At 46.6% G+C, this 26,151-nt stretch overlaps 1 protein-coding gene across 1 annotated transcript in view; it reads right to left on the reverse strand.

Annotated features, from left to right (window-relative positions):
- The window catches only part of LOC130376143 (uncharacterized), a 64,173-nt gene that overhangs the window by 18,046 nt on the left and 19,976 nt on the right, over positions 1-26,151 (reverse strand). The window contains exons 10-14 of the mRNA XM_056583363.1: positions 18,053-18,198; positions 13,987-14,115; positions 12,511-12,645; positions 5,475-5,497; positions 2,043-2,090 (exon numbers count right to left, since the gene is read on the reverse strand). Coding sequence (XP_056439338.1) covers positions 2,043-2,090; positions 5,475-5,497; positions 12,511-12,645; positions 13,987-14,115; positions 18,053-18,198 — 481 coding nt within the window. The remainder of the gene's footprint in view (positions 1-2,042; positions 2,091-5,474; positions 5,498-12,510; positions 12,646-13,986; positions 14,116-18,052; positions 18,199-26,151) is intronic.

A 26,151-nucleotide genomic window follows, 5' to 3' on the forward strand; every position in this document is an offset into this window, starting at 1 on the left:
GCTCTGGTAGTTGTTGGTCCAGCTGTGGTTGTTGTCGGTCCAGCAGTAGTGGTTGTTGGGCTAGCTGTGGTAGTTGTTGGTCCAGCTGTTGTAGTTGTTGGTCCAGCGGCGGTAGTTGTTGGGGTAGCTGTGGTAGTAGTTGGGGCAGCTGTGGTAGTTGTTGGGGCAGCTGTCGTTGTTGTTGATCCTGCTATGGTAGTTGTTGTTCCAGCTGTGGTAGTTGTTGGGGCAGCTGTGGTAGTTGTTGGGGCAGCTGTGGTTGTTGTTGGGGCAGCTGTGGTAGTCGTTGGGGTAGCTGTGGTTGTTGTTGATCCAGCTGTGGTAGTTGTTGGTCCAGCTGTGGTAGTTGTTGGTCCAGCTGTGGTAGTTGTTGGTCCAGCTGTGATAGTTGTTGGTCCAGCTGTGGTAGTTGTTGGTCCAGCTGTGATTTTTGTCGGTCCAGCAGTAGTGGTTGTTGGGCTAGCTGTGGTAGTTGTTGGTCCAGCTGTGGTAGTTGTTGGTCCAGCGGTGGTAGTTGTTGGGGTTGCTGTGGTAGTAGTTGGGCCAGCTGTGGTAGTCGTTGGTCCAGCTGAGGTTGTTGTTGGTCCTGCGGTGGTTGTTGTGGGGCTTATTGTTGTGGTAGTTGGGCCAGCTGTGGTAGTTGTTTGTCCAGTTGTGGTAGTTGTTGGGGCAGGTGTGGTAGTCGTTGGGGCAGCTGTGGTTGTTGTTGTTCCAGCTGTGGTAGTCATTGGGGTAGCTGTGGTAGTTGTTGGGCCAGCTGTGGTAGTTGTTGGTCCAGCTGTGGTTGTTGTCGGTCCAGCAGTAGTGGTTGTTGGGGCAGCTGTGGCAGTTGTTGGTCCAGCTGTGGTAGTTTTTGGGACAGTTGTGGAAGTTGTTGGGGCAGCTGTGGTAGTTGTTGGTCCAGCGGAGGTGGTTGTTGGTCCAGCTGTGGTAGTTGTTGGTCCAGCTGTGATTGTTGTCGGTCCAGCAGTAGTGGTTGTTGGGGTAGCTGTGGTAGTTGTTGGTCCAGCTGTGGTAGTTGTTGGGCCAGCTGTGGTAGTCGTTGGTCCAGCTGAGGTTGTTGTTGGTCCTGCGGTGGTTGTTGTGGGGCTTAATGTTGTGGTAGTTGGGCCAGCTGTGGTAGTTGTTGGGGCAGCTGTGGTTGTCGTTGGGGCAGCTGTGGTTGTTGTTGATCCAGCTGTGGTAGTTGTTGGTCCAGCTGTGGTTGTTGTCTTTCCAGCAGTAGTGGTTGTTGGTCCGGCGGTGGTAGTTGTTGGGGCAGTTGTGGAAGTTGTTGGGTCAGCTGTGGTAGTTTTAGGTCCAGCGGAGGTAGTTGTTGGTCCAGCTGTGGTTGTTGTCTGTCCAGCAGTAGTGGTTGTTGGTCCGGCGGTGGTAGTTGTTGGGGCAGCTGTGGTTGTTGTTGATCCTGCTGTGGTAGTTGTTGTTCCAGCTGTGGTGGTTGTTGGGGCAGCTGTGGTAGTTGTTGGGGCAGCTGTGGTTGTTGTTGGGGCTGCTGTGGTAGTTGTTGGGGCAGCTGTGGTAGTTGTTGGGGCTGCTGTGGTAGTTGTTGGGGTAGCTGTGGTAGTAATTGGGGCAGCTGTGGTAGTAGTTGGGGCAGCAGTGGTAGTAGTTGGGGCAGCTGTTGTTGTTGTTGATCCTGCTGTGGTAGTTTTTGTTCCAGCTGTGGTAGTTGTTGGGGCAGCTGTGGTAGTTGTTGGGGCAGCTGTGGTTGTTGTTGGGGCAGCTGTGGTAGTTGTTGGGGCAGCTGTGGTAGTTGTTGGGGCAGCTGTGGTAGTTGTTGGGGCGGCTCTGGTAGTTGTTGGTCCACCTGTGGTTGTTGTCGGTCCAGCAGTAGTGGTTGTTGGGCTAGCTGTGGTAGTTTTTGTTCCAGCTGTGGTAGTTGTTGGGGCAGCTGTGGTAGTTGTTGGGGCAGCTGTGGTAGTTGTTGGTCCAGCTGTGGTAGTTGTTGGTCCAGCTGTGGTAGTTTTTGGGGCAGCTGTGGTAGTTGTTGGGGCGGCTCTGGTAGTTGTTGGTCCAGCTGTGGTAGTTGTTGGTCCAGCTGTGGTAGTTGTTGGTCCAGCGGTGGTAGTTGTTGGGGTAGCTGTGGTTGTTGTTGGTCCAGCTGTGGTAGTTGTTGGTCCAGCTGTGGTAGTTGTTGGTCCAGCTGTGGTAGTTGTTGGGGTAGCTGTGGTAGTCGTTGGTCCAGCTGAGGTTGTTGTTGGTCCAGCGGTGGTTGTTGTGGGGCTTAATGTTGTGGTAGTTGGGCCAGCTGTGGTAGTTGTTTGTCCAGCTGTGGTTGTTGTTGGGGCAGGTGTGGTAGTCGTTGGGGCAGCTGTGGTTGTTGTTGTTCCAGCTGTGATAGTTGTTGGGGCAGCTGTGGTAGTTGTTAGTCCAGCTGTGGTTGTAGTTGGGGCAGCTGTGGTAGTCGTTGGGGCAGCTTTGGTAGTTGTTGGTCCAGCTCTGGTAGTTGTTGGGGCAGCTGTGGTAGTTGTTGGGGCAGCTGTGGTAGTTGTTGGTCCAGCGGAGGTAGTTGTTGGTCCAGCTGTAGTGGTGGTTGGTCCGGCGGTGGTAATTTTTGGGGCAGTTGTGGTTGTTGCTGTTCCAGCTCTGGTAGTTGTTGGGGCAGCTGGGGTAGTCGTTGGGGCAGATGTGGTTGTTGTTGATCCTGCTGTGGTAGTTGTTGGTCCAGCTGTGGTAGTTGTTGGGGCAGCTGTGGTAGTTGTTGGGGCAGCTGTGGTAGTTGTTGGGGCAGCTGTGGTAGTTGTTGGGGCAGCTGTGGTAGTTGTTGGGGCAGGTGTGGTAGTCGTTGGGGCAGCTGTGGTTGTTGTTGGTCCAGCTGTGGTAGTCGTTGGGGCAGCTGTGGTAGTTGTTGGGGCAGCTGTGGTAGTTGTTGGGGCAGCTCTGGTAGTTGTCGGTCCAGCTGTGGTTGTTGTTGGTCCAGTGGTGGTTGTTGTGGGGCTTAATGTTGTGGTAGTTGGGCCAGCTGTGGTAGTTGTTTGTCCAGCTGTGGTAGTTGTTTGTCCAGCTGTGGTTGTAGTTGGGGCAGCTGTGGTAGTTGTTGGTCCAGCTGTGGTTGTAGTTGGGGCAGCTGTGGTAGTTGTTGGTCCAGCTGTGGTTGTAGTCGGGGCAGCTTTGGTAGTCGTTGAGGCAGCTGTGGTTGTTGTTGATCCTGCTGTGGTTGTTGTTGGTCCAGCGGTGGTTGTTGTGGGGTTTAATGTTGTGGTTGTTGGGCCAGCTGTGGTAGTTGTTTGTACAGCTTTAATGGTTGTTGGGGATGATGTGGTAGTTGTTTGTCCAGCTGCTCTAGTTGTCGGTCCAGCTGTGGTAGTTGTACGTCCAGTGCTGGTTGTTGTGTGGCTTGATGCTGTGGTAGTTGGGCCAGCTGTGGTAGTTGTTGGTCCAGCTGTGGTTGTTGTTGGTCCACCTGCAGTTGTTGTTGGTCCAGCGGTGGTTGATGTTGCTCCAGCTGTGCTTGTTTTGGGGCTTAATGTTGTGGTAGTTGGGCCAGCTGTTGTAGTTGTTAGTCCAGCTTTAGTGGTAGTTGGTATTGATGTGGTAGTTGTTGGTTCAGCGGTGGTCGTAGTTGGGGCAGTTGTGGTTGTTGTTGGTCCAGCTGTTGTAGTTGTAGGTCCAGTGGTGGTTATAAAATAGTAATTAATCATTCTTCACCCTGCTGTGATTTTCCTTACACTAGTACTATTTGCTTTTCTACAAATCAATTCCGATTTTGATTCTTTCTTCAAACAATTTTTTGTCATATTATCAACTCAAATTGTGTCAAGCAATATAACCAGGTGAAGGGTGTTTCTTACCGTAACATAACAGAAGAACCACAAAACCTGTCTTGAGATTCATTTTCACTGTCTCTTATCTGCGAAGCAAAACATGTCATTTGTTCAAAACCTCAACATGTGTTCTTTTGTGGATTTTTTTTTTAATGAAAATATGACTAGTAGTTTAGAGGTTTATACATATAACCTGTAAACATTTAATAGTAGTTGTAGTTCAGAACCTCAACTTTTTTATTTTTTATTAATGGTTATTCACATCATCCATTATATTTTAAACAGATGCTCAAGGCATTTAAAGAATAAAGTTCCCTGTAGACACATATATGAGATGCTAATATAAATTCTATAGGCTAATACATTCAGCCTCTGGACCTCAGTACTCACTGGTTCAGTTGGTTTCAGTAGAGTCTTGACTGTCCTGAGGTCTGTAGTTCCTCTGATGCTTTGCTCCTTGAAATCTGCCAGCGTCTGCAGGTGAACTCTATTTATACCGCACCTCCGTGATGACTGTCTCAGCGATTCAAAGACATTTAAATATGAACATATATTACGCATATTGAATAGCATCTCCTCCCATTTTTCACTGTGATTCTTCTCTGTTGTAATAACAGTCTTTGTCTTGGATATGGGAGGGGCCGATATCATATTTTATCAACAGGCTCAGCCACTTTGTGGGGTGTTCTGACTAAGTTAACTTCACCTCAGAAAGGTATTTCATGGTCACCTTCCTTTATTTAGGCCTCCTCTGTCTCTCTTTTATGTTCGTCACTGTTGGATGTTATATTGACTCATGATTTATTGTGCATACATTATAAATCGATATATATATACATGCTTGAAATATTTAAGTCAAGTTTGCGAGTCCTTTTCACTGGGCTACATGAGGCTGAGGGTTCAATGTGAGTGACTAGAACAAATGATTCATTCTCAACTGAAGATCCAGGCATCATGACTGCTGCAGCACGACTGCTGGTATCATGACTACTGGTATCATGACTACTGGTATCAAGACTACTGGTATCATGACTACTGGTATCAAGACTACGGGTATCATACTGGTATCATTAATACTGGTATAATGACTACTGGTATCAAACTTGTATCATGACGACTGGTATCATACTGGTATTATGACTACTGGTATTATACTGGTATCATCACGGCTGGTATCATACTGGTATCATGACTACTGGTATCATTAATACTGGTATAATGACGACTGGTATCATACTGGTATTATGACTACTGGTATCATACTGGTATCATGATGGTGGTATTATACTGGTATCATGACTGCTGGAATCATGACTGCTGGCATTATACTGGTATCATACTGGCATCATGCCACATTTGCATTGCATTGCCCCTTTGACATTTTTCATTACTTTTTATTCAACATATTAAACCACAGATATGTCCACATACATGTATAGGCAAACAAGCGAACAGATCACTTCTTCAACATCTTTGGTTTTGTGTCCTTCTATCTGTAAAGGCGTCGTCATTATTCAATTAGAAAAAAAGACTGGATTGACATTGATCTATGACCAAGGCAATCAATTAACTAATTAAATTAGAAAAACATAATTATGCATGTATTTTGTATTGAGTTCTTTGAAAATATATTAATAATTCTCTTTGCTTTTAGGGTAGAGGAACTGGTAGCATAGCTCACTATACTTTCCAAGTGTATTATAAACTAACCTTGAACCTCGAGTCCTCGGTCACTGGTTGAGGTGGAGTTGTGTTTCTACAGGGAGTGACAGGACCCTCCCCCCCTCTCACCACAGGGTGAGGGGGGGGGGGGGGTCAGTAGCGCCCTTCTCTTGAATTAGATAAAGAGAAGGGCCCTTCTGACTTAGAGTAAGAGAAGGGCCCAACTGACTAAGATAAAGAGAAGGGCCCAACTGACTTAGAGTAAGAGAAGGGCCCTACTGACTCAGAGTAAGAAAAGGGCCCTCCTGACTTAGAGTAAGAGAAGGGCCCAACTGACTAAGATAAAGAGAAGGGCCCAACTGACTTAGAGTAAGAGAAGGGCCCTACTGACTCAGAGTAAGAGAATGGCCCAACTGACTTATATAAAGAGAATGGCCCAACTCACTTATATAAAGAGAATGGCCTACTGACTTAGATAAAGAGAAGGACCAACTGACTAAGATAAAGAGTAGACCCTACTGACTTAGAGTAAGAGAAGGACCTACTGACTTAGATAAAGAGTAGGGCCCCACTGACTTACATAAAGAGTAGGGCCCTACTGACTTACATAAAGAGTGGGGCCCTACTGAGTTAGATAAAGAGAAGGGCCCTACTGACTTAGATAAAGAGAAGGGCCCTACTGACTTAGATAAAGAGAAGGGCCCTACTGACTTAGATGAAGAGTAGGGCCCTACTGACTTAGATAAAGAGAAGGGCCCTACTGACTTAGATAAAGAGAAGGGCCCTACTGACTTAGATAAAGAGTAGGGCCCTACTGACTTAGATAAAGAGAAGGGCCCTACTGACTTACATAAAGAGTGGGGCCCTACTGACTTAGATAAAGAGTGGGGCCCTACTGACTTAGATAAAGAGTAGGGCCCTACTGACTTAGATAAAGAGTAGGGCCCTACTGACTTAGATACACATCTTACACATTGGGACTTTAATTAGTCATTACACTCATTAGTTATTGTTTAAATACAAAGCATTCAATAGTCTTCAATTCAAGGTTTATATTATTCCCCTATCTAAATTAATAATACATCAATTCCATTTCCGACCTATTTCTGACCAACCGGTCCTCCGAGATCCTGTAATGAGATGGAGATGGAGCGTTGTGTACATAAGTATTTCACTGTAGCACATAGTGAAATACTTCTATACAATGCCATTAAGGACTCACTCACACCCAGCATGTGGAAAAACCAGTCCGACCAGTGCTCTGAACGAGGGTGCGCTTAAGCTGTGGTTAATTATAGCATGTAAATACGATGTATAACCTGCGAGGCTGAGATGCCGGTTTGATTCCCTCCGAGCTGGTGGTGGCGGCTCCCGCTCGGTACCTCGTCTACGCGCTAAAGCTGTCCGGTGGAAACTGATGAGGCAAAGTATTTCACATTTTGTTAATGAAGTAATAATACATTACTACTAGAGCTGTCAGTTAAACGCATTATTAACGGCGTTAACGCAAACCAATTTTAGCGGCGTTAATTTTTTTACACGCGATTAACGCAAATTATTATTTTTTTAAATACTGGTACCACTAGCATCATATTTTAATCGCTTGACAGCCCTAATTACTACGTAATACTGTATTATTCTGTATGTTGTAACACCTTTTCTTTCATGATTTTAGTGCACTGTGCTAAAAAAAATATAGCAATTAATAAAAATACATAATTGACCCCCACCTTAGCCCAGAAATCTAGGCGCCCCTAGCGGATTTAATTTGCAGCCAGGGAGGTCTAGCCTTCTGTCGTCGTTTTTCGCTGCTGGAAACCGAAAAAGGGACAGGCCAATCAGATCGTGAGGGGCGGTATCGAGCCGAATGACAACAGAGCTGCGACGGTTCCGTGTTAAAGGTAAACAATAAGGGCTGCTGCTGCTGGCGAACAGCTGTCTTTCGACTCGGCTTTAGCCGCGACTCTTCAAGACTTGAAGTTGTCATTTTCTTTGAGAAATGAACAAAGAACTGCACTGAAGTCTTTCCTGGAAAAGAAAGAAGTATTCAGAGTTTTCCGACCGGATACGGTAAAAGTTGGATTTTATGACTACGTCACCTTCTTCGTTGCTCTGATTGGTTGTAGCTCTATCCTATTGCGTGCAGAGGGAACTTGAAAGACAACCGTTTATCCCGCCCACACTGCCACCGTACGAGACCAGACTCAATATCTTTCCGATATGGGTCTGGCTTGCCAGGCTACCCCCACCTAGTAGTTTGCATAAAACTTGTTTTTGGTGACGCTTTATATTAAGGTTCTTGCCTTTGTTAATAGGGAATAAGACCCTCATTATATGCTTATTAACATTAATTGGTGTTAATAAGACTATAAGTGTTAATAATAACATTATAAACATGTTTATTGTGAGATTATACAACTTTTATAAGCACCTATAAGTAACTTGTTAACTATTTATTTATTGCTTAATAACATTAATAATAGTCTTATGAGTTTCTTATAGTTGTTAATAAACGCATTACAAACCAATTTATTGAGTCTGACTACCTATAGGTCATTGTTAAACCTTTACTAAGCATTTTTTATGCTCATTTAGGTAAATAAATCGGTAGGTTAATTGCAGGTACGGGATCTAAAGTGGGAACAATGCTTATTAAGGTTAATAAGTCTGCACATGTTGAGTGAGTGATCTGTTTATTGCCTCATATCATATCCATTAAAGGCTTTTATTTTGAAGGAAATTTTAAACCGGAAGTTTATGCAAGTGTGTCATGAATCCATGTCTAAACGGTTTAATGCTTATGTAACCTGTCTGCTAACTCTCTATTGTGGTCAATGTTCCCTATTTTTTTTTTTTTATACAGTAACTAGAAAGACCAGCCAGAGGAATCCTCCACCATCCCCCGAGGCCATGGAGAAGCCCGACTCGGAATCGTCTAGTCCCAGTCCAAGAGTATGTTCAAGAATATTACAAGTTTTTCAAATTAAAGATATATCTATTTTGCAAACAAGCTGTCTTAAAGTGTGTCTTTTTGCTTCACCGCCATACCATTGTATTTACAGTATGACATTTTTTTATTTCACAATCTACATATTGATAACATACAGTACTCATTAACTGTAAATAAGTGTATATTAAAGGTCCCATTGCATGAAGATCTCACTTTGTGAAGTTTTGTAACATTTATATGAATTCCCCGAGCTTGCCTATCGTCCCCCAGTGGCTAAAACTTGCGTTCGGTGTAAAATGAGCGCTAGGTATCCTGCTCGCCTTTGAAAAAATGGAAGCTCTGGCGCGCTGATTTGGATTGTGGCCCCATATGTCGTCATAAAGGGCCAAGTTACCTCCCCTTTCTCTGCCTTGCCCCCCCAGAAAATTTGGCCCACCAATGAGACAATGAGCTACGACTCATTAACCTTAATAATCATTGTAATTAGCAGTGTTTGTAATCACACACATGACGATGTGTGTTTGTGTGTGTGTGTGTGTGTGTGATTACAAACACTATGACGCAAGTGTTGTACACTTCTTTGTTATTTGGAAAACCGTTCTGCTGTTGGTGTTATGGCGCATTACACGTTGGTTCTTTGACGTCTCTGGTATTTTCACAACAAGACTGTAGTTGGAGTTATCTCAGCCATGGTTGAGAAGGAATTTGGGGAAAGGAACTTTGGCTTTGACTCCCTGAAGTACATGAACTGCGGCATGGAGGAGAAAGGGATTGTTGCCAGCGGGCAACCGGTAGGGGGCAGCGGGCAGCGCACGGTTCAGTGTTCTTCAGATTGATGTGGAAGTGGAAGAACCAGAGACGTCGGAATCACAAACGATGCGGTCGTTTGTGATTCATAATATCGTCTTGAGGCGCACACAGCTTGTGGCCGTGATATGTATTCTATGATATAGATATCTATGTATTATATGATATTATTTAGATATAGAGCTCTAGGACTGTAACGCAAGTGTTGTGCACTTCTCTGTTAATTGGAAAACGGTTCCGCTGTTGGTGTTATGGCGAATAACACGTCGGACTCCCGTCTCTGGTGTTTCCACAACAAGACTCGTAGTGGGGGTTATCTCCGCCATGGTTGAGAAGGAATTGGGGGGAAGGAACTTTGGCTTTGACTCCCTGAAGGACATGAACCAGGATATGGAGGAGAAAGGGATTGTTGCCCGCAATTGTTGACCGCGATGTCTCCCGCCAGAGCCTCGGCAGCGAGGCTCTGGCGGGAGACATCGGCGGTCAACAATTGAGGAACATTAGTCCCGTCAGTAGTTAGAATTACACTTTGAGCACTCTGTCGAGATCCAGCCCGGTGTCTTACACATTAATATGTACATTCATTCAAACACTTCTCTGTCCCTCTATTTTAATGAGTGACAGTACAGTAATATAGGATGTAATATAAGTAATATAGTAATATAAGATGCTCATGGTACCACGATGCTTTGTGTTTTCATTGAGTCCGCAACACTGCAGTCATTGGTTGGTGTTCAGGCGGTGTTTTTGGCCTCATATTTCAGGACCAAACCCTCCACACATAACACAATGTGATAGAACCTGGCGCCCTCTGCTGCCAGCGGGGTGTATAACATGATGCAAAGTGATCCGGCGCCATTTGCCGTCCATGAGCCACAATCCACTTTTCCCTTACCGTTTTAAAATATCTTTATTCACAATTATTTGCAAAAAATAACCATTTGATATTTGTGTGTGTGTCTATGTATGCATATGTACCCAGATTTACATTTGATTGGTGTGTGTGTGGCTCAGACCGGGCCTATACAACTGTACACCTACAACAGTATGTTGAACATCCTAGCGTTCCTTGTATGGGTTTGGGTAATGGGTTAACCTATCGATTGTTAGTGCTTGGCACTTGGTTCTATGAAGATCCTTACTGTAACCACAGTGATATATATTGGGCCCTATTTTAACAATCTGAAACACAAGTGAGAAGCGCCGAACGCAAGTAGCTTCGTGGGCGGTTCTATGGCGATGTTGCTATTATACGGGCGGATAAATAACTCTTGCGCCAGACGCAAATCTAAAAAGGGTTGCCCTGAAGGAACCTAATTACCCGTAGGTCTGCTTTGGGCGTAACGTGCAATAAACCAATGAGAATGCCAGCTCCCATCCCCTTTAAGAGCCATGAGCGCATTTGAATCTGACGGTTGATATTTTGACAGCGCGTCTGCAGTCTCCGATGAGACAAATGCATGACCACATGATTTTCTAAACTTCAAATGGCTTAGTTTATGGCCAAATAAGATGGCCTAATTCACACATGGAGTATCGTTTTGTTCCACAACTTCAGAAATACTGAGTCCTCAATACATTTCGGCAATGAAAACTTAACACACATATGATGTGCGGTAACTGTGGTTCTATTTAATGATATACTCAATTCATTAACAAACCTGTTTCTTACCAGTATTGTATGCATTATCGTTATCGACTTGTACTCCAAATATGCATGTGTGCCCCCTTTAATATACATTGCCATGGACTGTATTATGCGTTACGTGTTTAGTTTGTGTGTGTTTAAACAGATGGATGCACACATTCATTAATTATTTTACTCATACACACACGCGTGCCCGCATTCATTCATTCTTTTTGGCACTCACTCGCGGTAAAACAATGTTTTTTCACAATCTCATCAATCCTGCGTCAGTGGAGAAAGTCAATTGGATGCAACATAGGGCCCATATTGTGTTTCTTTTTTTTTTTCTGACAAATGGACTTATTGTAAGTCTCTTTGGACAAAAGCGTCAGCTAAATTTCATGCAAATTTAAATCTTGAGATATCTTTCGAAAATTTAGTGAGATAACATTTTCTATTATGATTTCACAATAACGTTTTTTATTTAATGATACAGACATTAAACATTTGCAAAAAAATAAAATATATATATATATTATACATCTACTAACACTTAATAATTGACCAAGAGAGCAAATAATACCAGTGTGTCACGCAACACTAAATTAAAAGCTCTGCTGCGATTCCAATGACTGTTACTAAAAGACAACTGTATCGATTCTGAACTGAGGTTGATAAAGGTATTACCGTGACTGCCATATTCACTCCTCCTACATGCATAATTCCATCTTCCTGTGCGACTCCTCCAGTTGTTGATGTTGTATTTCTGGTGAAGGCTGTGCTTTTAGTTGAGCCAGCTGTCGCTGTTCTCGTGATAGTCAGGCCAGCTGTAAATGTTGTGGTGGTAATCAGGTCAGCTGCAGATGTTGTTGTGGTAGTCAGTTCAGCTGTAGCTGTTGTGGTTGTCGTCTGGGCAGCTGTTGGAGTCGTTTGGCGAGTAGTGAACATGGTCGGGCAAGACGTGGTTGTAGTCTGGAAAATGGTGGTGGTAGTTGGCCCAGCTGTTGTAGTCGTTCTGCCAGTTGTGGTTGCAGTTGAGCCAGCAGTACTAGTGGTTGTCTCAGCTGGACTGTATTGACTCGGAATAGAAAAAGAGAAAGGTATTATAACTACCGGGATTATCATCTGTACTCCGACTACATTCCAAACTCCTGGAGCTGTCGTCCCCAGTGGAGCAGATCCTCCTGTTGTTACAGATCCTTCACCAGTTGGTCCAGCTGTGGTTGTAGGTGTTCCAGCTGTGGTAGTTGGGTCTGCCGTTGTTGCAGTTGGGCCAGCTGTGCTTGTAGTTTGGCTAGTGGTGCACATTGTCGGGCTAGCTGTGGTTGTACTTTGGCCATCTGTACTGCCTTGAATAGGACCGGAAAAGGAGAACGGTATTATAACTACCGGGATAACCATCTGTACTCCCACTGCATTCCAAACTCCCGGAGCAGTCGTCCCCAGTGGAGAAGATCCTCCTGTTATTACAGCTCCTTCACTAGTTGGTCCAGCTGTGGTAGATGGGCCTGCTGTGGTTGTAGTCAGGCCAGCTGTGGTCGTCTTTGGTCCAGCTGTGGTAGATGGGCCAGCTGTGGTACTTGTTAGTCCAGCTGTGGTAGTTGGGCCTGCTGTGGTTGTAGTCAGGCCAGCTGTGGTACTTGTTAGTCCAGCTGTGGTAGTTGGGTCTGCTGTGGTTGTAGTCAGGCCAGCTGTGGTACTTGTTGGTCCAGCTGTGGTAGTTGGGTCTGCCGTGGCTGCAGTTGGGCCAGATGTGCTTGTAGTTTGGCTAGTGGTGCTCATTGTCGGGCTAGCTGTGGTTGTACTTGGGTCACCTGTACTGTCTGGACTTGGAACTGAAAAGGAGTAAGGTAGTATAACTACTGGGATAATCAGCTCTACTCCAACTAGATTCACAGCTCCTTCACTAGTGGGTCCAGCTGGGGTTGTAGTTTGGCCAACAATGTTTACAGTCAGGTCACCTGCGGTTGCACTTGGGCCAGATGTAGTTTTAGTTGTTCTGCCAGGTGTGTTTGACGTTGGTCCTACTGGAGCAGTCATTTGGTCAACTGTGGTAGTTGATGGTCCAGCTGTAGTAGTTGTTGGGCTAGCTGTGAAAGTCATCGGGCCAGCTGTGGTAGTTGTTGTTCCAGCTGTGGTTGTAGTCAGGCCAGCTGTGGTTGTTGGGTCTGCCGTGGTTGCAGTTGGGCCAGCTGTGGTTGTAGTTTGGCTAGTGGTGCACATTGTCGGGCTAGCTGTGGTTGCACTTGGGCCATCTGTACTTTCTTGAATAGGAACTAAAAAGGAGAAAGGTATTATAACTGCTGGGATAATCAGCTCTACTCCATCTACATTCCAAACTCCTGCAGCAGCGGTCCCCAGTGGAGCACCTCCTCCTGTTATTACAGCTCCTTCACTAGTGAGTCCAGCTGGGGTTTTAGCTTGGACCATTGTGATGGTAGTTTGGCTGGATGTAGTTGTAGTTTGGCCAGCTGTGGTTGTTATTGGGCCAGCTGTGGATGCAGTTTGGCCAGCTGTGGATGTAGTTGAGTCAGCAGTGCTAGCCGTTGGGCCAGCTGTGCTTGTAGTTTGGGTAATGGTGCACATTGTCGGGCTAGCTGTGGTTGTACTTGGGCCATCTGTACTTAATTGAATAGGAACTAAAAAGGAGAATGGTTTCATAACTATGGGGATAAACAGCTCTACTCCGACTGCATTCCATACTCCTGGAGCTGGTGTTGTTCCTCCAGCACATCCTACTGCTTCTGTTGCTCCTTCAGTACCGAGTTCAGCTGACGTTTGAGTTGGTACCATTGTGGTGGTAGTTTGGCCAGATGTAGTTGTAGTTATGTCAGCTGAGGTTGTAGTTTGGCTAGTGGTGCACATTGTCAGGCTAGCTGTTGTTGTACTTGGGCTATCTGTACTGGTTTGAATAGGAACTAAAAAGGAGATAGGTATTATAACTACCGGGATAATCAGTTGTATTCCAACTACATCCCAAATTACTGAAGCTGTTGTCCCCAGTGGATCGCATACTTCTGTTATGACAGCTCCTTCACTAGTGGGTCCAGCAGGGGGTTTAGTTTGGCCAACTATGTTTGCAGTCGGGCCAGCTGTGGTTGTAGATGGGCCAGCTGTAGTTGTAGTTGTTCTTCCAGGTGTGTTTGATGTTGTTCCAGCTGTGGCAGTCATTTGGCCAGCTGTGGTAGTTGTTGCTCCAGCTATGGTTGGAGTTGGGCCAGCTGTGGTAGTTGTTGCTCCAGCTATGGTTGTTGTTGGTCCAGCTGTGGTAGTTGTTGCTCCAGCTATGGTTGGAGTTGGGCCAGCTGTGGTAGTTGGGTCTGCTGTGGTTACAGATGGGCCAGCTGTGGTTGTAGTTTGGCTAGTGGTGCACACTGTTGGGCCAGCTGTGGTTGCACTCGGGCTGCCCGTACTGTCTTGACTTGGAAATAAGAAGGAGAAAGGTAATATCACTACCGGGATGAACAGCTGTACTCCGACTAAATTCCAAACTGCTGTGTCTGTTGTCCCCTGTGGAACACACCCTCCTGCTTCTATTGCTCCTTCAGTACCAATTATAGCTGAGGTTTGAGTCTGTACAATTGTGGTGGTAGTTTTCCCAGATGTAGTTGTAGTTGGGTCAGCTGAGGTTGTAGTTTGGCCAGCCGTGGATGTAGTTGAGTCAGCAGTGCTAGTCATTGGGCCAGCTGTGCTTATAGTTTGGCTAGTGATGCATATTGTCGGGCTAGCTGTGGTTGTACTTGGGCCATCTGAACTGTGTTGACTTGGAACTAAAAAGGAAAATGGTATCATAACTACGGGGGTAAACAGCTCTACTCCGACTGCATTCCAAACTCCCGGAGCTGGTGTTGTTGCTCCAGCACATCCTACTGCTTCTGTTGCTCCTTCAGTACCGAGTTCAGCTGACGTTTGAGTCGTTACCATTGTGGTGGTAGTTGGGCCAGATGTAGTTGTAGTTATGTCAGCTGATGTTGTAGTTTGGCTGGTGGTGCACATTGTCAGGCTAGCTGTTGTTGGACTTGGGCTATCTGTACTGGTTTGAATAGGAACTGAAAAGGAGATAGGTATTATAACTACCGGGATAATCAGTTGTATTCCAACTACATCCCAAATTACTGAAGCTGTTGTCCCCTGTGGATCACATACTTCTGTTATGACAGCTCCTTCACTAGTGGGTCCAGCTGGGGGTTTAGTTTGGCCAACTATGTTTGCAGTCGGGCCAGCTGTGGTTGTAGATGGGCCAGCTGTAGTTGTAGTTGTTCTGCCAGGTGTGTTTGATGTTGATCCAGCTGTGGCAGTCATTTGGCCAGCTGTTGTTGTTGTTGGTCCAGCTGTGGTAGTTGTTGGTCCAGCTGTGGTAGTTGTTGCTCCAGCTGTGGTAGTTGGGTCTGCTGTGGATACAGATGGGCCAGCAGTGCTTGTAGTTTGGCTAGTGGTGCACACTGTTGGGCCAGCTGTGGTTGCACTCGGGCCACCCGTACTGTCTTGACTTGGAAATAAGAAGGAGAAAGGTAAAATAACTACCGGGATGAACAGCTGTACTCCGACTAAATTCCAAACTGCTGGGTCTGTTGTCCCCTGTGGAACACATCCTCCTGCTTCCATTGCTTCTTCAGTAGTCATTATAGCTGAGGTTTGAGTCTCTACAATTGTGGTGGTAGTTTTGCCAGATGTAGTTGTAGTTGTGACAGCTGAGGTTGTAGTTTTGCCAGCCGTGGATGTAGTTGAGTCAGCAGTGCTAGTCATTGGGCCAGCTGTGCTTATAGTTTGGCTAGTGATGCATATTGTCGGGCTAGCTGTGGTTGTACTTGGGCCATCTGAACTGTGTTGAATTGGAACTAAAATGGCAAATGGTATCATAACCACGGGGATAAACAGCTCTACCACGACTGCATTCGAAACTCCCGGAGCTGTTGCTGTTGCTCCAGCACATCCTACTGCTTCTGTTGCTCCTTCAGTACCGAGTTCAGCTGACGTTTGAGTTGGTACCATTGTGGTGGTAGTTGTGCCGGATTTTGGTGTAGTTGGGCTTGTTGTGGTTTTAGTTGGGCCAGTTTTGGTAGTTTGTGAGCCTGCTTTGGTTGTTTTGGTAGTTGGGCCAGCTGTAGTTATAGTTTGGCCAGCTGTAGCTCTAGTTGGGCCAGCTATAGTTTTAGCAGGGCCAGCTGTCATTGTAATTGGGCCAGCTGTAGTTCTAGTTGGGCCAACTATAGATGTAGCAGGGCCAGCTGTAGTTGTAGCAGGGCCAGCTGTGTTGGTTCCCTGTTGAGTAAGTCCTCCTTTTCCTGTTTGCCCCTTTGTAGCACCTCCTCCTGCTATGCTAACTCCTTCACTCGTTACTCCAGCTATGCTTTTAGTTGGGCCCCTTGGGTTTGCTGTTGGTTCAGCTGTATTTTTAGCTGGGCCTGTTGTTGCTGCAGTTGGACCAGCAAAGGTTTTATTCAGGACACCAGTGGTTGTAGATGGGTAATCTGTGGTTGCAGTTTGGCCAGCTTTGGTTGTGTGCTGTGGATCAACTTCACCTGATGTATTTGCTTCTCCACCATTGTGTCCAGCTGATGTTTTAAATGAGCCCATTTGGTATGTGGATGGGACAACTATGTTTGCAGTCAGAACACCTGTGGTTACAGTTTTGCCAGTTTTGGTAGTTTGTGGACCTGCTTTGGTTGTTTTGGCAGTTGGGCCAGCTATAGTTTTAGCAGGGCCAGCTGTCATTGTAATTGGGCCAGCTGTACTTGTAGTTTGGCCAGCTGTAGTTCTAGTCGGGCCAACTATAGCTGTAGCAGGGCCAGCTGTAGTTGTAGCAGGGCCAGCTGTGTTGGTTCCCTGTGGAATAAGTCCTCCTTTTCCTGTTGCCCCCTTTGTAGCACCTCCTCCTGCTATGCTAACTCCTTCACTCGTTACTCCAGCTATGCTTTTAGTTGGGCCCCTTGGGTTTGCTGTTGGTTCAGCTGTATTTTTAGCTGGGCCTGCTGTTGCTGCAGTTGGACCAGCAAAGGTTTTATTCAGGACACCAGTGGTTGTAGCCGGGTAATCTGTGGTTGCAGTTTGGCCAGCTTTGGTTGTTTGCTGTGGACCAACTTCTCCTGCTGCACTTGTTTCTTCACCATTGAGTCCAGCTGATTTTCTAGTTAAGCTCATTTGGGTTGAGGTTTTGCCAACTACGATTGCAGTCAGAACACCTGTGGTTGTTGTTTTGCCAGTTTTGGTAGTTTGTGGACCTGCTTTAGTTGTTTTGGTAGTTGGACCAGAAGTATTTTTAGTTGGGCCAGCTGTCATTGTAACTGGACCAGCTGTATTTTTAGTTGGGCCAGCTGTAGTTCTAGTTGGGCCAACTAAAGCTGTAGCAGCGCCAGCTGTAGTTGTAGCAGGGCCAGCTGTGTTGGTTCCCTGTGGAATAAGTCCTCCTTTTCCTGTTGCCCCCTTTGTAGTACCTCCTCCTGCTATGCTAACTCCTTCACTCGTTACTCCAGCTTTGCTTTTAGTTGGGCCCCTTGGGTTTTCTGTTGGGCCAGCCTGGGTAATTGTTAACCCAGCTGGGATTGTTTGGCCAGCTTTTGTTGCAGTCTGTTCAGTTGCAGTTGAAGTGTGGCCAGCTCTGGTTGTTCCCTTTGGAATCATTGCTCCTGCTCCTATGGCTTCCTGTGCAGTAACTCCTCCTGCTATGATAGCTCCTTCACTAGTAACTCCAATTACTAACCCCATAGGGGTTTCTGTTAGCCCAACTATGTTTGCAGTCAGGACATCTGTGGTTGTAGTTGGGCCAGTTGTGATTGCAACCAGTACATCTATTGTTGAAATTATGCCAGCTGTGGTTATTGATGGAGCAGCATTTGACATTGTAGGGCCTGCTATGGTTGTTCTTTGGCCAAGTTTGGATGACGTATAAAGCCCACCTTTGGTTGTAGTTGGTCCAGCTGTGGTCGTTGTTGGTCCAGCTGTGGTTTTCGTTGAGCCAGCTTTCCTTGTTGTTTGACCAGATGCAATTGATGTAGTTGGGGAAGCTGCATTGAAAGTAATGCCAGCTTTCGTTGCTGCATATGGGTCTGCTGTAGTTGTAGTGCTTTGGACTGCTGTGGTCGTTGTTGGGCCAGCTGTGGTTATAGAAGGGCCAGCAATGTTTATAATCTGCCTGGCTGTAACTGTAGATAGGCCAGCTCTGGTTGTTTTACCTGTGCCATGTGTTGTAGTTGATGGGACAGGTGTTTCATTTGGGCCAGCTGTTGTTGTAGTTGGGAGTACTGTTAGAGAAGTTGGTCCAGCTGGGGTAGTTGTTCGGATAGCTGTTGTAGTTGTTGGTCCAGCTGTGGTTGTTGTGGGGCTTGATGTTTTGGTACTCGGGCCAGCGGTGGTAGTTGTTGGTCCAGCTATGGTAGCTGATGGTCCAGCTGTGGTATTTATTGGGTTTGCTGTGGTTGTTATTGGGCTAGCTGTGGTGGTAATTTGGGCAGCTGTTGTTGAAGTTGGGCTAGATGTGGTAGTTGCTGGGCCAGATGTCATACTTGCTGGGCTAGCTGTGATAGATGTTGGGTATTCTGTGGCTGTTGGTTGTCCAGATGTGGTTATCGTTGGTTCAACTGTGATTGTAGTTGGTCCAGCTGTGGTTGTAGTTGGGCTAGCTATGGTTGTCGTTGGTGCAGCTGTGGTTGTTGTTGGTCCAGCGGTGGTAGTTGTTGGTCCAGCTGTGGTAATTGTTGGGACAGCTGTTGTAGTTGTAGGGCTAGCAGTGATAGTTGATGGGTTTGCTGTTGTTTTTGTTGGGCTAGATGATGTAGTTGCTAGTCCAGCTGTGGTGGTATTTGGGTCATCTGTGGTAGTTGATGGACCAGCTTTGTTTGTTGTTGGTCCAGGTATGGTGGTAGTTGGGTTAGCTGTGGTAGTTGATGGGACAGCTGTTGTAGTTATAGGGCTATCTATGGTAGTTGCTGGGTTTGCTGAGGTTTCTGTTTGTCTGGCTGCGTTAGTTCTTGGTCCATTTGTTGTTGTTGTTGGGCTGGCTGTCATTGTTGGGACAGCGGTGGTAGTTGTTGGTCCAACTGTGATAGTTGTTGGAACAGCTGTGGTAGTTGATGGATTTGCTGTGGTTAATGTTTGTCTAGATGTGGTAGTTGTTGGGACAGTTTTGGTTGTTGTTGGGTTTGCTGTTGTTATTGTTTGGCTAGATGAGGTAGTTGTTTGTCCAGCTGTGGTGGTAATTGGGATAGATATTGTAGTCATTGGGACATTTGTCGAAGTTATTGGGCTAGCTCTGGTGATTATTGTGTTCAGTGTGCTTGTTGTTGGGTTAGCTGTGGTTGTTTTTGTTCCAGCTGTGGTAGTTATTGGGCTAGCTCCGGTTGTTGTCTGTCCAGCTAAGGTTGTGGTTTGTAAATCTGTGGTGGTAGTTGGGCCAGCTGTGGTTGTTGTTTGTCCAGGTGTGGTGGTAGTTGGGCCAGCTGTGGTGGTTGTCTGTCCAGGTGTGGTGCTAGTTGGGCCAGCTGTGGTAGTTCTTGGGCTAGCTCCGGTTGTTGTCTGTCCAACTAAGGTTGTTTTTTGTAAATCTGTGGTGGTAGTGGGGCCAGCTGTGGTTGTTGTTTGTCCAGGTGTGGTGGTAGTTGGGCCAGCTGTGGTGGTTGTCTGTCCAGGTGTGGTGCTAGTTGGGCCAGCTGTGGTAGTTATTGGGCTAGCTCCGGTTGTTGTCTGTCCAGCTAAGGTTGTTGTTTGTAAATCTGTGGTGGTAGTAGGGCCAGCTGTGGTTGTTGTTTGTCCAGGTGTGGTGGTAGTTGGGCCAGCTGTGGTGGTTGTCTGTCCAGGTGTGGTGCTAGTTGGGCCAGCTGTGGTAGTTCTTGGTCCAGTTGTGGTTGTTCTTGGTCCAGCTGTGGTGGTAGTTGTGCCAGCTGGAGTAGTTGTTGGTCCAGCTGAGGTGGCGGTTGGGTTAGATATTGTGGTTGCTAGGACAGCTGTCGTAGTTCTTGGGCTAGCTGTGGTAGTTGTTGGGTAAGCTGTGGTGGTTATTGTGTTTAGTGTGGTTGTTGTTGGGTTAGCTGTGGTAGTTGTTGGTCCAGCTGAGGTTGTTGTTTGTAAAGTTGCGGTGGCAGTTTGGCCAACTGGGGTAGTTGTCTGTCCAGCTGTGGTGGTAGTTGGGACAGATTTGGTAATTGGCTGTTCAGCTCTGGTAGTCGTTGGGACAGCCGTCGTAGTTGTTGGTCCAACTGTGATAGTTGTTGGAACAGCTGTGGTAGTTGTTGGGTTTACTGAGGTTTCTGTTTGTCCGGCTGCGTTAGTTCTTGGTCCATTTGTTGTTGTTGTTGGGCTGGCTGTCATTGTTGGGACAGCGGTGGTAGTTGTTGGTCCAACTGTGATAGTTGTTGGGACAGCTGTGGTAGTTGTTGGGTTTACTGAGGTTTCTGTTTGTCCGGCTGCGTTAGTTCTTGGTCCATTTGTTGTTGTTGTTGGGCTGACTGTCATTGTTGGGACAGCGGTGATAGTTGTTGGTCCAACTGTGATAGTTGATGGGACAGCTGTGGTAGTTGATGGATTTGCTGTGGTTATTGTTTGTCTAGATGTGGTAGTTGTTGGGACAGTTGTGGTTGTTGTTGGGTTTGCTGTTGTTATTGTTTGGCTAGATGAGGTAGTTGTATGTCCAGTGGTGGTAGTTGTTTGTCCAGCTGTGGTGGTAATTGGGATAGATATTGTAGTCATTGGGACATTTGTCGTAGTTATTGGGCTAGCTCTGGTGATTATTGTGTTCAGTGTGCTTGTTGTTGGGTTAGCTGTGGTTAATTTTGTTCCAGCTGTGGTACTAATTGGGCTAGCTCCGGTTGTTGTCTGTCCAGCTAAGGTTGTTGTTTGTAAATCTGTGGTGGTAGTTGGGCCAGCTGTGGTTGTTGTTTGTCCAGGCGTGGTGGTAGTTGGGCCAGCTGTGGTGGTTGTCTGTCCAGGTGTGGTGCTAGTTGGGCCAGCTGTGGTAGTTCTTGGTCCAGTTGTGGTTGTTCTTGGTCCAGCTGTGGTGGTAGTTGTGCCAGCTGGAGTAGTTGTTGGTCCAGCTGAGGTGGCGGTTGGGTTAGATATTGTGGTTGCTAGGACAGCTGTCGTAGTTCTTGGGCTGGCTGTGGTAGTTGTTGGGTAAGCTGTGGTGGTTATTGTGTTTAGTGTGGTTGTTGTTGGGTTAGCTGTGGTAGTTGTTGGTCCAGCTGAGGTTGTTGTTTGTAAAGTTGCGGTGGCAGTTTGGCCGACTGGGGTAGTTATCTGTCCAGCTGTGGTGGTAGTTGGGACAGATTTGGTAATTGGCTGTTCAGCTCTAGTAGTCGTTGGGACAGCCGTCGTAGTTGTTGGTCCAACTGTGATAGTTGTTGGAACAGCTGTGGTAGTTGTTGGGTTTACTGAGGTTTCTGTTTGTCCGGCTGCGTTAGTTCTTGGTCCATTTGTTGTTGTTGTTGGGCTGGCCGTCATTGTTGGGACAGCGGTGGTAGTTGTTGGTCCAACTGTGATAGTTGTTGGGACAGCTGTGGTAGTTGTTGGGTTTACTGAGGTTTCTGTTAGTCCGGCTGCGTTAGTTCTTGGTCCATTTGTTGTTGTTGTTGGGCTGGCTGTCATTGTTGGGACAGCGGTGGTAGTTGTTGGTCCAACTGTGATAGTTGTTGGGACAGCTGTGGTAGTTGATGGATTTGCTGTGGTTATTGTTTGTCTAGATGTGGTAGTTGTTGGGACAGTTGTGGTTGTTTTTGGGTTTGCTGTTGTTATTGTTTGGCTAGATGAGGTAGTTGTATGTCCAGTGGTGGTAGTTGTTTGTCCAGCTGTGGTGGTAATTGGGATAGATATTGTAGTCATTGGGACATTTGTCGTAGTTATTGGGCTAGCTCTGGGGATTATTGTGTTCAGTGTGCTTGTTGTTGGGTTAGCTGTGGTTGTTTTTGTTCCAGCTGTAGTACTAATTGGGCTAGCTCCGGTTGTTGTCTGTCCAGCTAAGGTTGTTGTTTGTAAATCTGTGGTGGAAGTGGGGCCAGCTGTGGTTGTTGTTTGTCCAGGTGTGGTGGTAGTTGGGCCAGCTGTGGTGGTTGTCTGTCCAGGTGTGGTGCTAGTTGGGCCAGCTGTGGTAGTTCTTGGTCCAGTTGTGGTTGTTCTTGGTCCAGCTGTGGTGGTAGTTGTGCCAGCTGGATTAGTTGTTGGTCCAGCTGAGGTGGCAGTTGGGTTAGATATTGTGGTTGCTAGGACAGCTGTCGTAGTTCTTGGGCTAGCTGTGGTAGTTGTTGGGTAAGCTGTGGTGGTTATTGTGTTTAGTGTGGTTGTTGTTGGGTTAGCTGTGGTAGTTGTTGGTCCAGCTGAGGTTGTTGTTTGTAAAGTTGCGGTGGCAGTTTGGCCGACTGGGGTAGTTGTCTGTCCAGCTGTGGTGGTAGTTGGGACAGATTTGGTAATTGGCTGTTCAGCTCTAGTAGTCGTTGGGACAGCTGTCGTAGTTGTTGGTCCAGCGGTGATTGTCGTTGGTCCAGCTGTGGTAGTTGTTGGGGCAGCTGTGGTAGTTGTCGGTCCAGCTGTGGTAGTTGTTGGTCCAGCTGTGGTAGTTGTTGGGCCAGCTGTGGTAGTTGTTGGTCCAACTGTGATAGTTGTTGGAACAGCTGTGGTAGATGTTGGGTTTGCTGTGCTTATTGTTTGGCTAGATGTGGTAGTTGTTGGTCCAGGTGTGGCTGTCGTTTGTCCAGTTGTGGTTGTTGTGGGTCCATCTATGGTGTTAGTTGCGCTAGCTGGGGTAGTTGTTAGTCCAATTGTGGTGGTATTTGGGTTAGATATTGTAGTCGTTAGGACAGCTGTCGTAGTTGTTGGTCTAGCTGTGGTAGTTATTGGGTTAAGTGTTGTTGTAGTTGGGTTTGCTGTGGTTTTTGTTGGGCTAATTGTTGTCGATGTTTGTCCACCTGTGGTTGTTATTTGTCCGGGTGTGGTGGTTGTTGGGCCGACTGGGGTAGTTTTCTGTTCAGCATTGATAGTTGTTGGTCCAGCGGTGATTGTCGTTGGTCCAGCTGTGGTAGTTGTTGGGGCAGCTGTGGTAGTTGTTGGTCCAACTGTGATAGTTGTTGGAACAGCTGTGGTAGATGTTGGGTTTGCTGTGCTTATTGTTTGGCTAGATGTGGTAGTTGTTGGTCCAGGTGTGGCTGTTGTGGGTCCATCTATGGTGGTAGTTGCACTAGCTGGGGTAGTTGTTGGTCCAGTTGTGGTGGTTGTTGGGTTAGATATTGTAGTTGTTAGGACAGCTGTGGTAGTTGTTGGGTTAGCTGTGGTTGTTGTTGGGCTTGCTGCGGTAGTTGTTTGTCCAGCTGAGGTTGCTTTTTGTCCAGGTGGGGTGGTAGTTTGGCCGGCTGTGGTAGTTGTCTGTTCAGCTGAGGTCGTTTTTGGTCCAGGTGTAGTGGTATTTGGGCCAGTTGTGGTAGTTGTCTGGTCCGCTCTGATTGTTGTTAGTCCAGCAGTGGAAGTTGTTGGGCTCACCGTGGTAGATATTTGGTTTAGTGTGGTTGTTGTGGGGTTTGCTGTGGTTGCTGTTGGGCTAGTTGTGGTGGTAATTAGGCCGACTGGGGTAGTTGGCTGTTCAGCTGTTGTAGTTGTTTGTCCAGGTGTGGTGGTAGTTGGGCCGACTGTGGTAGTTGTCTGTTCAGCTGTGGTAGTTGTTGGTCCGGCGGTGGTTGTCGTTGGTCCAGCTTTCGTAGTTGTTGGTCCAGCTGTGGTTGTTGTTGGTTCAGCTGTGGTATTTGTTGTTCCAGCAGTCTTCTTGGTTGGGGCAGCTGTGGTTGTTGTTGGTCCATTGGTAGTCGTTGTTGGTCCAGCTGTGGTTGTTGTTTGTCCAGGTGTGGTGGTATTTGGTCCAGCTGTGGTAGTTGTCTGTTCTGCTGTGATTGTGGTTAGTCCAGCAGTGGTAGTTGTTCCAGCTTTGGAAGTTGTTGGGCTCACCGTGGTAGTAATTGTGTTAAGTGTGGTTGTTGTGGGGTTTGCTGTGGTTGTTGTTTGGCTAGTTGTTGTAGATGTTTGTCCAGCTGTGGTTGTTGTCTGTCCAGGTGTGGAGGTAGTTCGGCGGACTGGGGTAGTTGGCTCTTCAGCTGTTGTAGTTGTTTGTCCAGGTGTGGTGGTAGTTGGGCCGACTGGGGTAGTTGTCTGTCCAGCTGTGGTTATTGTTTGTCCGGTTGTGGTGGTAGTTGGGCCGACTGGGGTAGTTGTCTGTTCAGCTGTTGTAGTTTTTGGTCCGGCGGTGATTGTCGTTGGTCCTGCTTTCCCAGCTGCGGTGGTAGTTGGGCTAGATTCTGTAGATTTTGAGACAGCTGCCGTAGTTGCTGGGCTAGATTTGGTAGTTGTTGGGTTTTCTGTGGTTGTCTTTGGTCTAGATGTGATTGTTCTTTGTCCAGCTGTGGTTGTTGTTGGGGCAGCTGTGGTCATAGTTGGTCGAGCTGTGGTATATGTTGGCCCAACTGTTGTTGAGGTTGGTCCAGCTGTTGTGGTTGTTGATCCGGCTGTGGTAGTTGTTGGTCCAGTGGTGGTAGTTGTTGGTCGAGCTGTTGTTGTTGTCTGTCCGGCTGTCGTTATTGTTGGGGTAGCTGTGGTCGTTGTTGGACCATCTCTGGTCGTGGTTGGTCCAACTGTGGTTGTTTTTGGTCCAGCTGTGGTGTTAGTTGATCCAGCTGTTTTAGTTGTTGGTCCAGCTGTGGTAGGTGTTGGGTTGCGGGTGGTTGTTGTTGGTCCAGCTTTGGTTGTAGTTGATCCATCTGTGGTAGTTTTTGGTTCAGTGGTGGTAGTTGTTGGTCCAGCTGTGCTAGTTGTTGGGTTTAGTGTGGTTGTTGTCGGTCTAGCTGTGGTAGTTGTTGCGGCAGCTGCGGTAGTTGTCGTTCTTGCTGCGGTAATTGTTGGGTTTTCTGTGGTTGTTGTGCTAGACGTGGTCGTTTTTGCTTGATTAGCTGTGGTTGTCATTCGGTTTGCTATGGCTGTTGTTAGTCCAGATGTGGTAGTTGTTGGGCTAGCTGTGGTAGTTGTTGGGTGTGCTGTGGTTGTTGTTAGGCTAGACGTGGTATTTGTTGTTCCAGATGTAATTATTGTGGTGCCTTCTGTTGTAGTTGGTCCTGCTGCTGTTGTTTTTTGGCCAGCTGTGGTTGGTGTTGGTCCAGCTGGTTTAGTTGTTGGTCTAGCTGTTGTTGTAGTTGTTGGTCCAGCTATAGTTGTGGTTGTTGTTGGCCCTGTCGTTGCAGTTGTTGGTCCATCTTCAGTTGTGGTAGAGCCAGCTTTTGTCGTTTTTTGTCCAGCTTTTGTTGTTTTATTGTCAGCTGTAGTTGTAGTTGTTAGGCCAGCTGTGGTTGTTTTTGGTTCGGCTGTGCTGGTAGTTTGGCTAGGTTTTTTAGTTGCTTGGCTAGATATGGTAGTTGTTCGGTTAGCTGAGGTAGTTGTTTGATTTGCTGTGGTTGTTGTTGGACCAGACGTGGTCGTCTTTGGGTCTGCTGTAGTTTTGGTTGGACTAGATGTGGTCGTTGTGGTTCCAGGTGAGCTGGTTGTTGTGCCAGCTGACGTTGTAGTTGCTCCAGCTGTGGTTGTTGTTGGTCTAGCCGTGGTAGTTGTCGGGCCAGCTTTTTTAGTTGTTTCGCTAGCTGTGGTAGTTGTTGTGTTCGCTGTGGTTGTTGTTGGACGAGATGTGGTACTTGTTGTTCCAGCTGTGGTTGCTGTTGTTCCAGCTGTGGTCGTTTTTGGGCCAGTTTTTTTAGTTGTTTGTCCAGCTTTTGTTGTAGTCTTTTGTCTAGCTGTTGTTGTAGCTATTTGTCCAACTGTAGTTCTGCGTAGAGCAGCTGTGGTTGTTGTTGGCCCAGCTTTTGTAGAAGTTGGCCCAGCTGTTGTTGTAATTGTTTGTCCAGCTGTTGTTGAAGTTGTTGGTCCAGCTGTAGTTGTGGTTGGGCCAGCTGTTGTAGTTGTTGGTCCAAGTTTTGTTGTATTTGTGCCAGCTGTTGTTGTAGTTGTTGGGCCAGCTGTGGTTGTAGTTGGGTCGTCTGTTGTGGTTGTTGTTCGGCCAGCTGTGATTGTGTTTGTTGCGCCATGTGTGGTTGCAGTTAATCCGGCTGTGGTTGTTCTATCTGGGAAAAATTTTAGTCAGTCCTACAAATATTTTTCTATTTGATTTTCATTATATTTTAAAAAGTTATCTTTTTCTTTAATTACTTACCAACCAGTAGTAAGCCAATGATACAAATCATGTGTACCATTGTCTGGGGTTTCATTCCTGAAAAGATTTAGAACAATTGTTACGGCTTCAATACAGGGATTATTTGAATAAAATGTATGATTAATGTTTGATTAAAACGGCTAACTTGTAGTAATAGAGAGGACCTGCCGATACTTACTGCTGT

The sequence above is a fragment of the Gadus chalcogrammus genome, chromosome 22 (assembly GCF_026213295.1).
Source record: "Gadus chalcogrammus isolate NIFS_2021 chromosome 22, NIFS_Gcha_1.0, whole genome shotgun sequence".
Lineage (NCBI taxonomy): Eukaryota > Metazoa > Chordata > Actinopteri > Gadiformes > Gadidae > Gadus > Gadus chalcogrammus.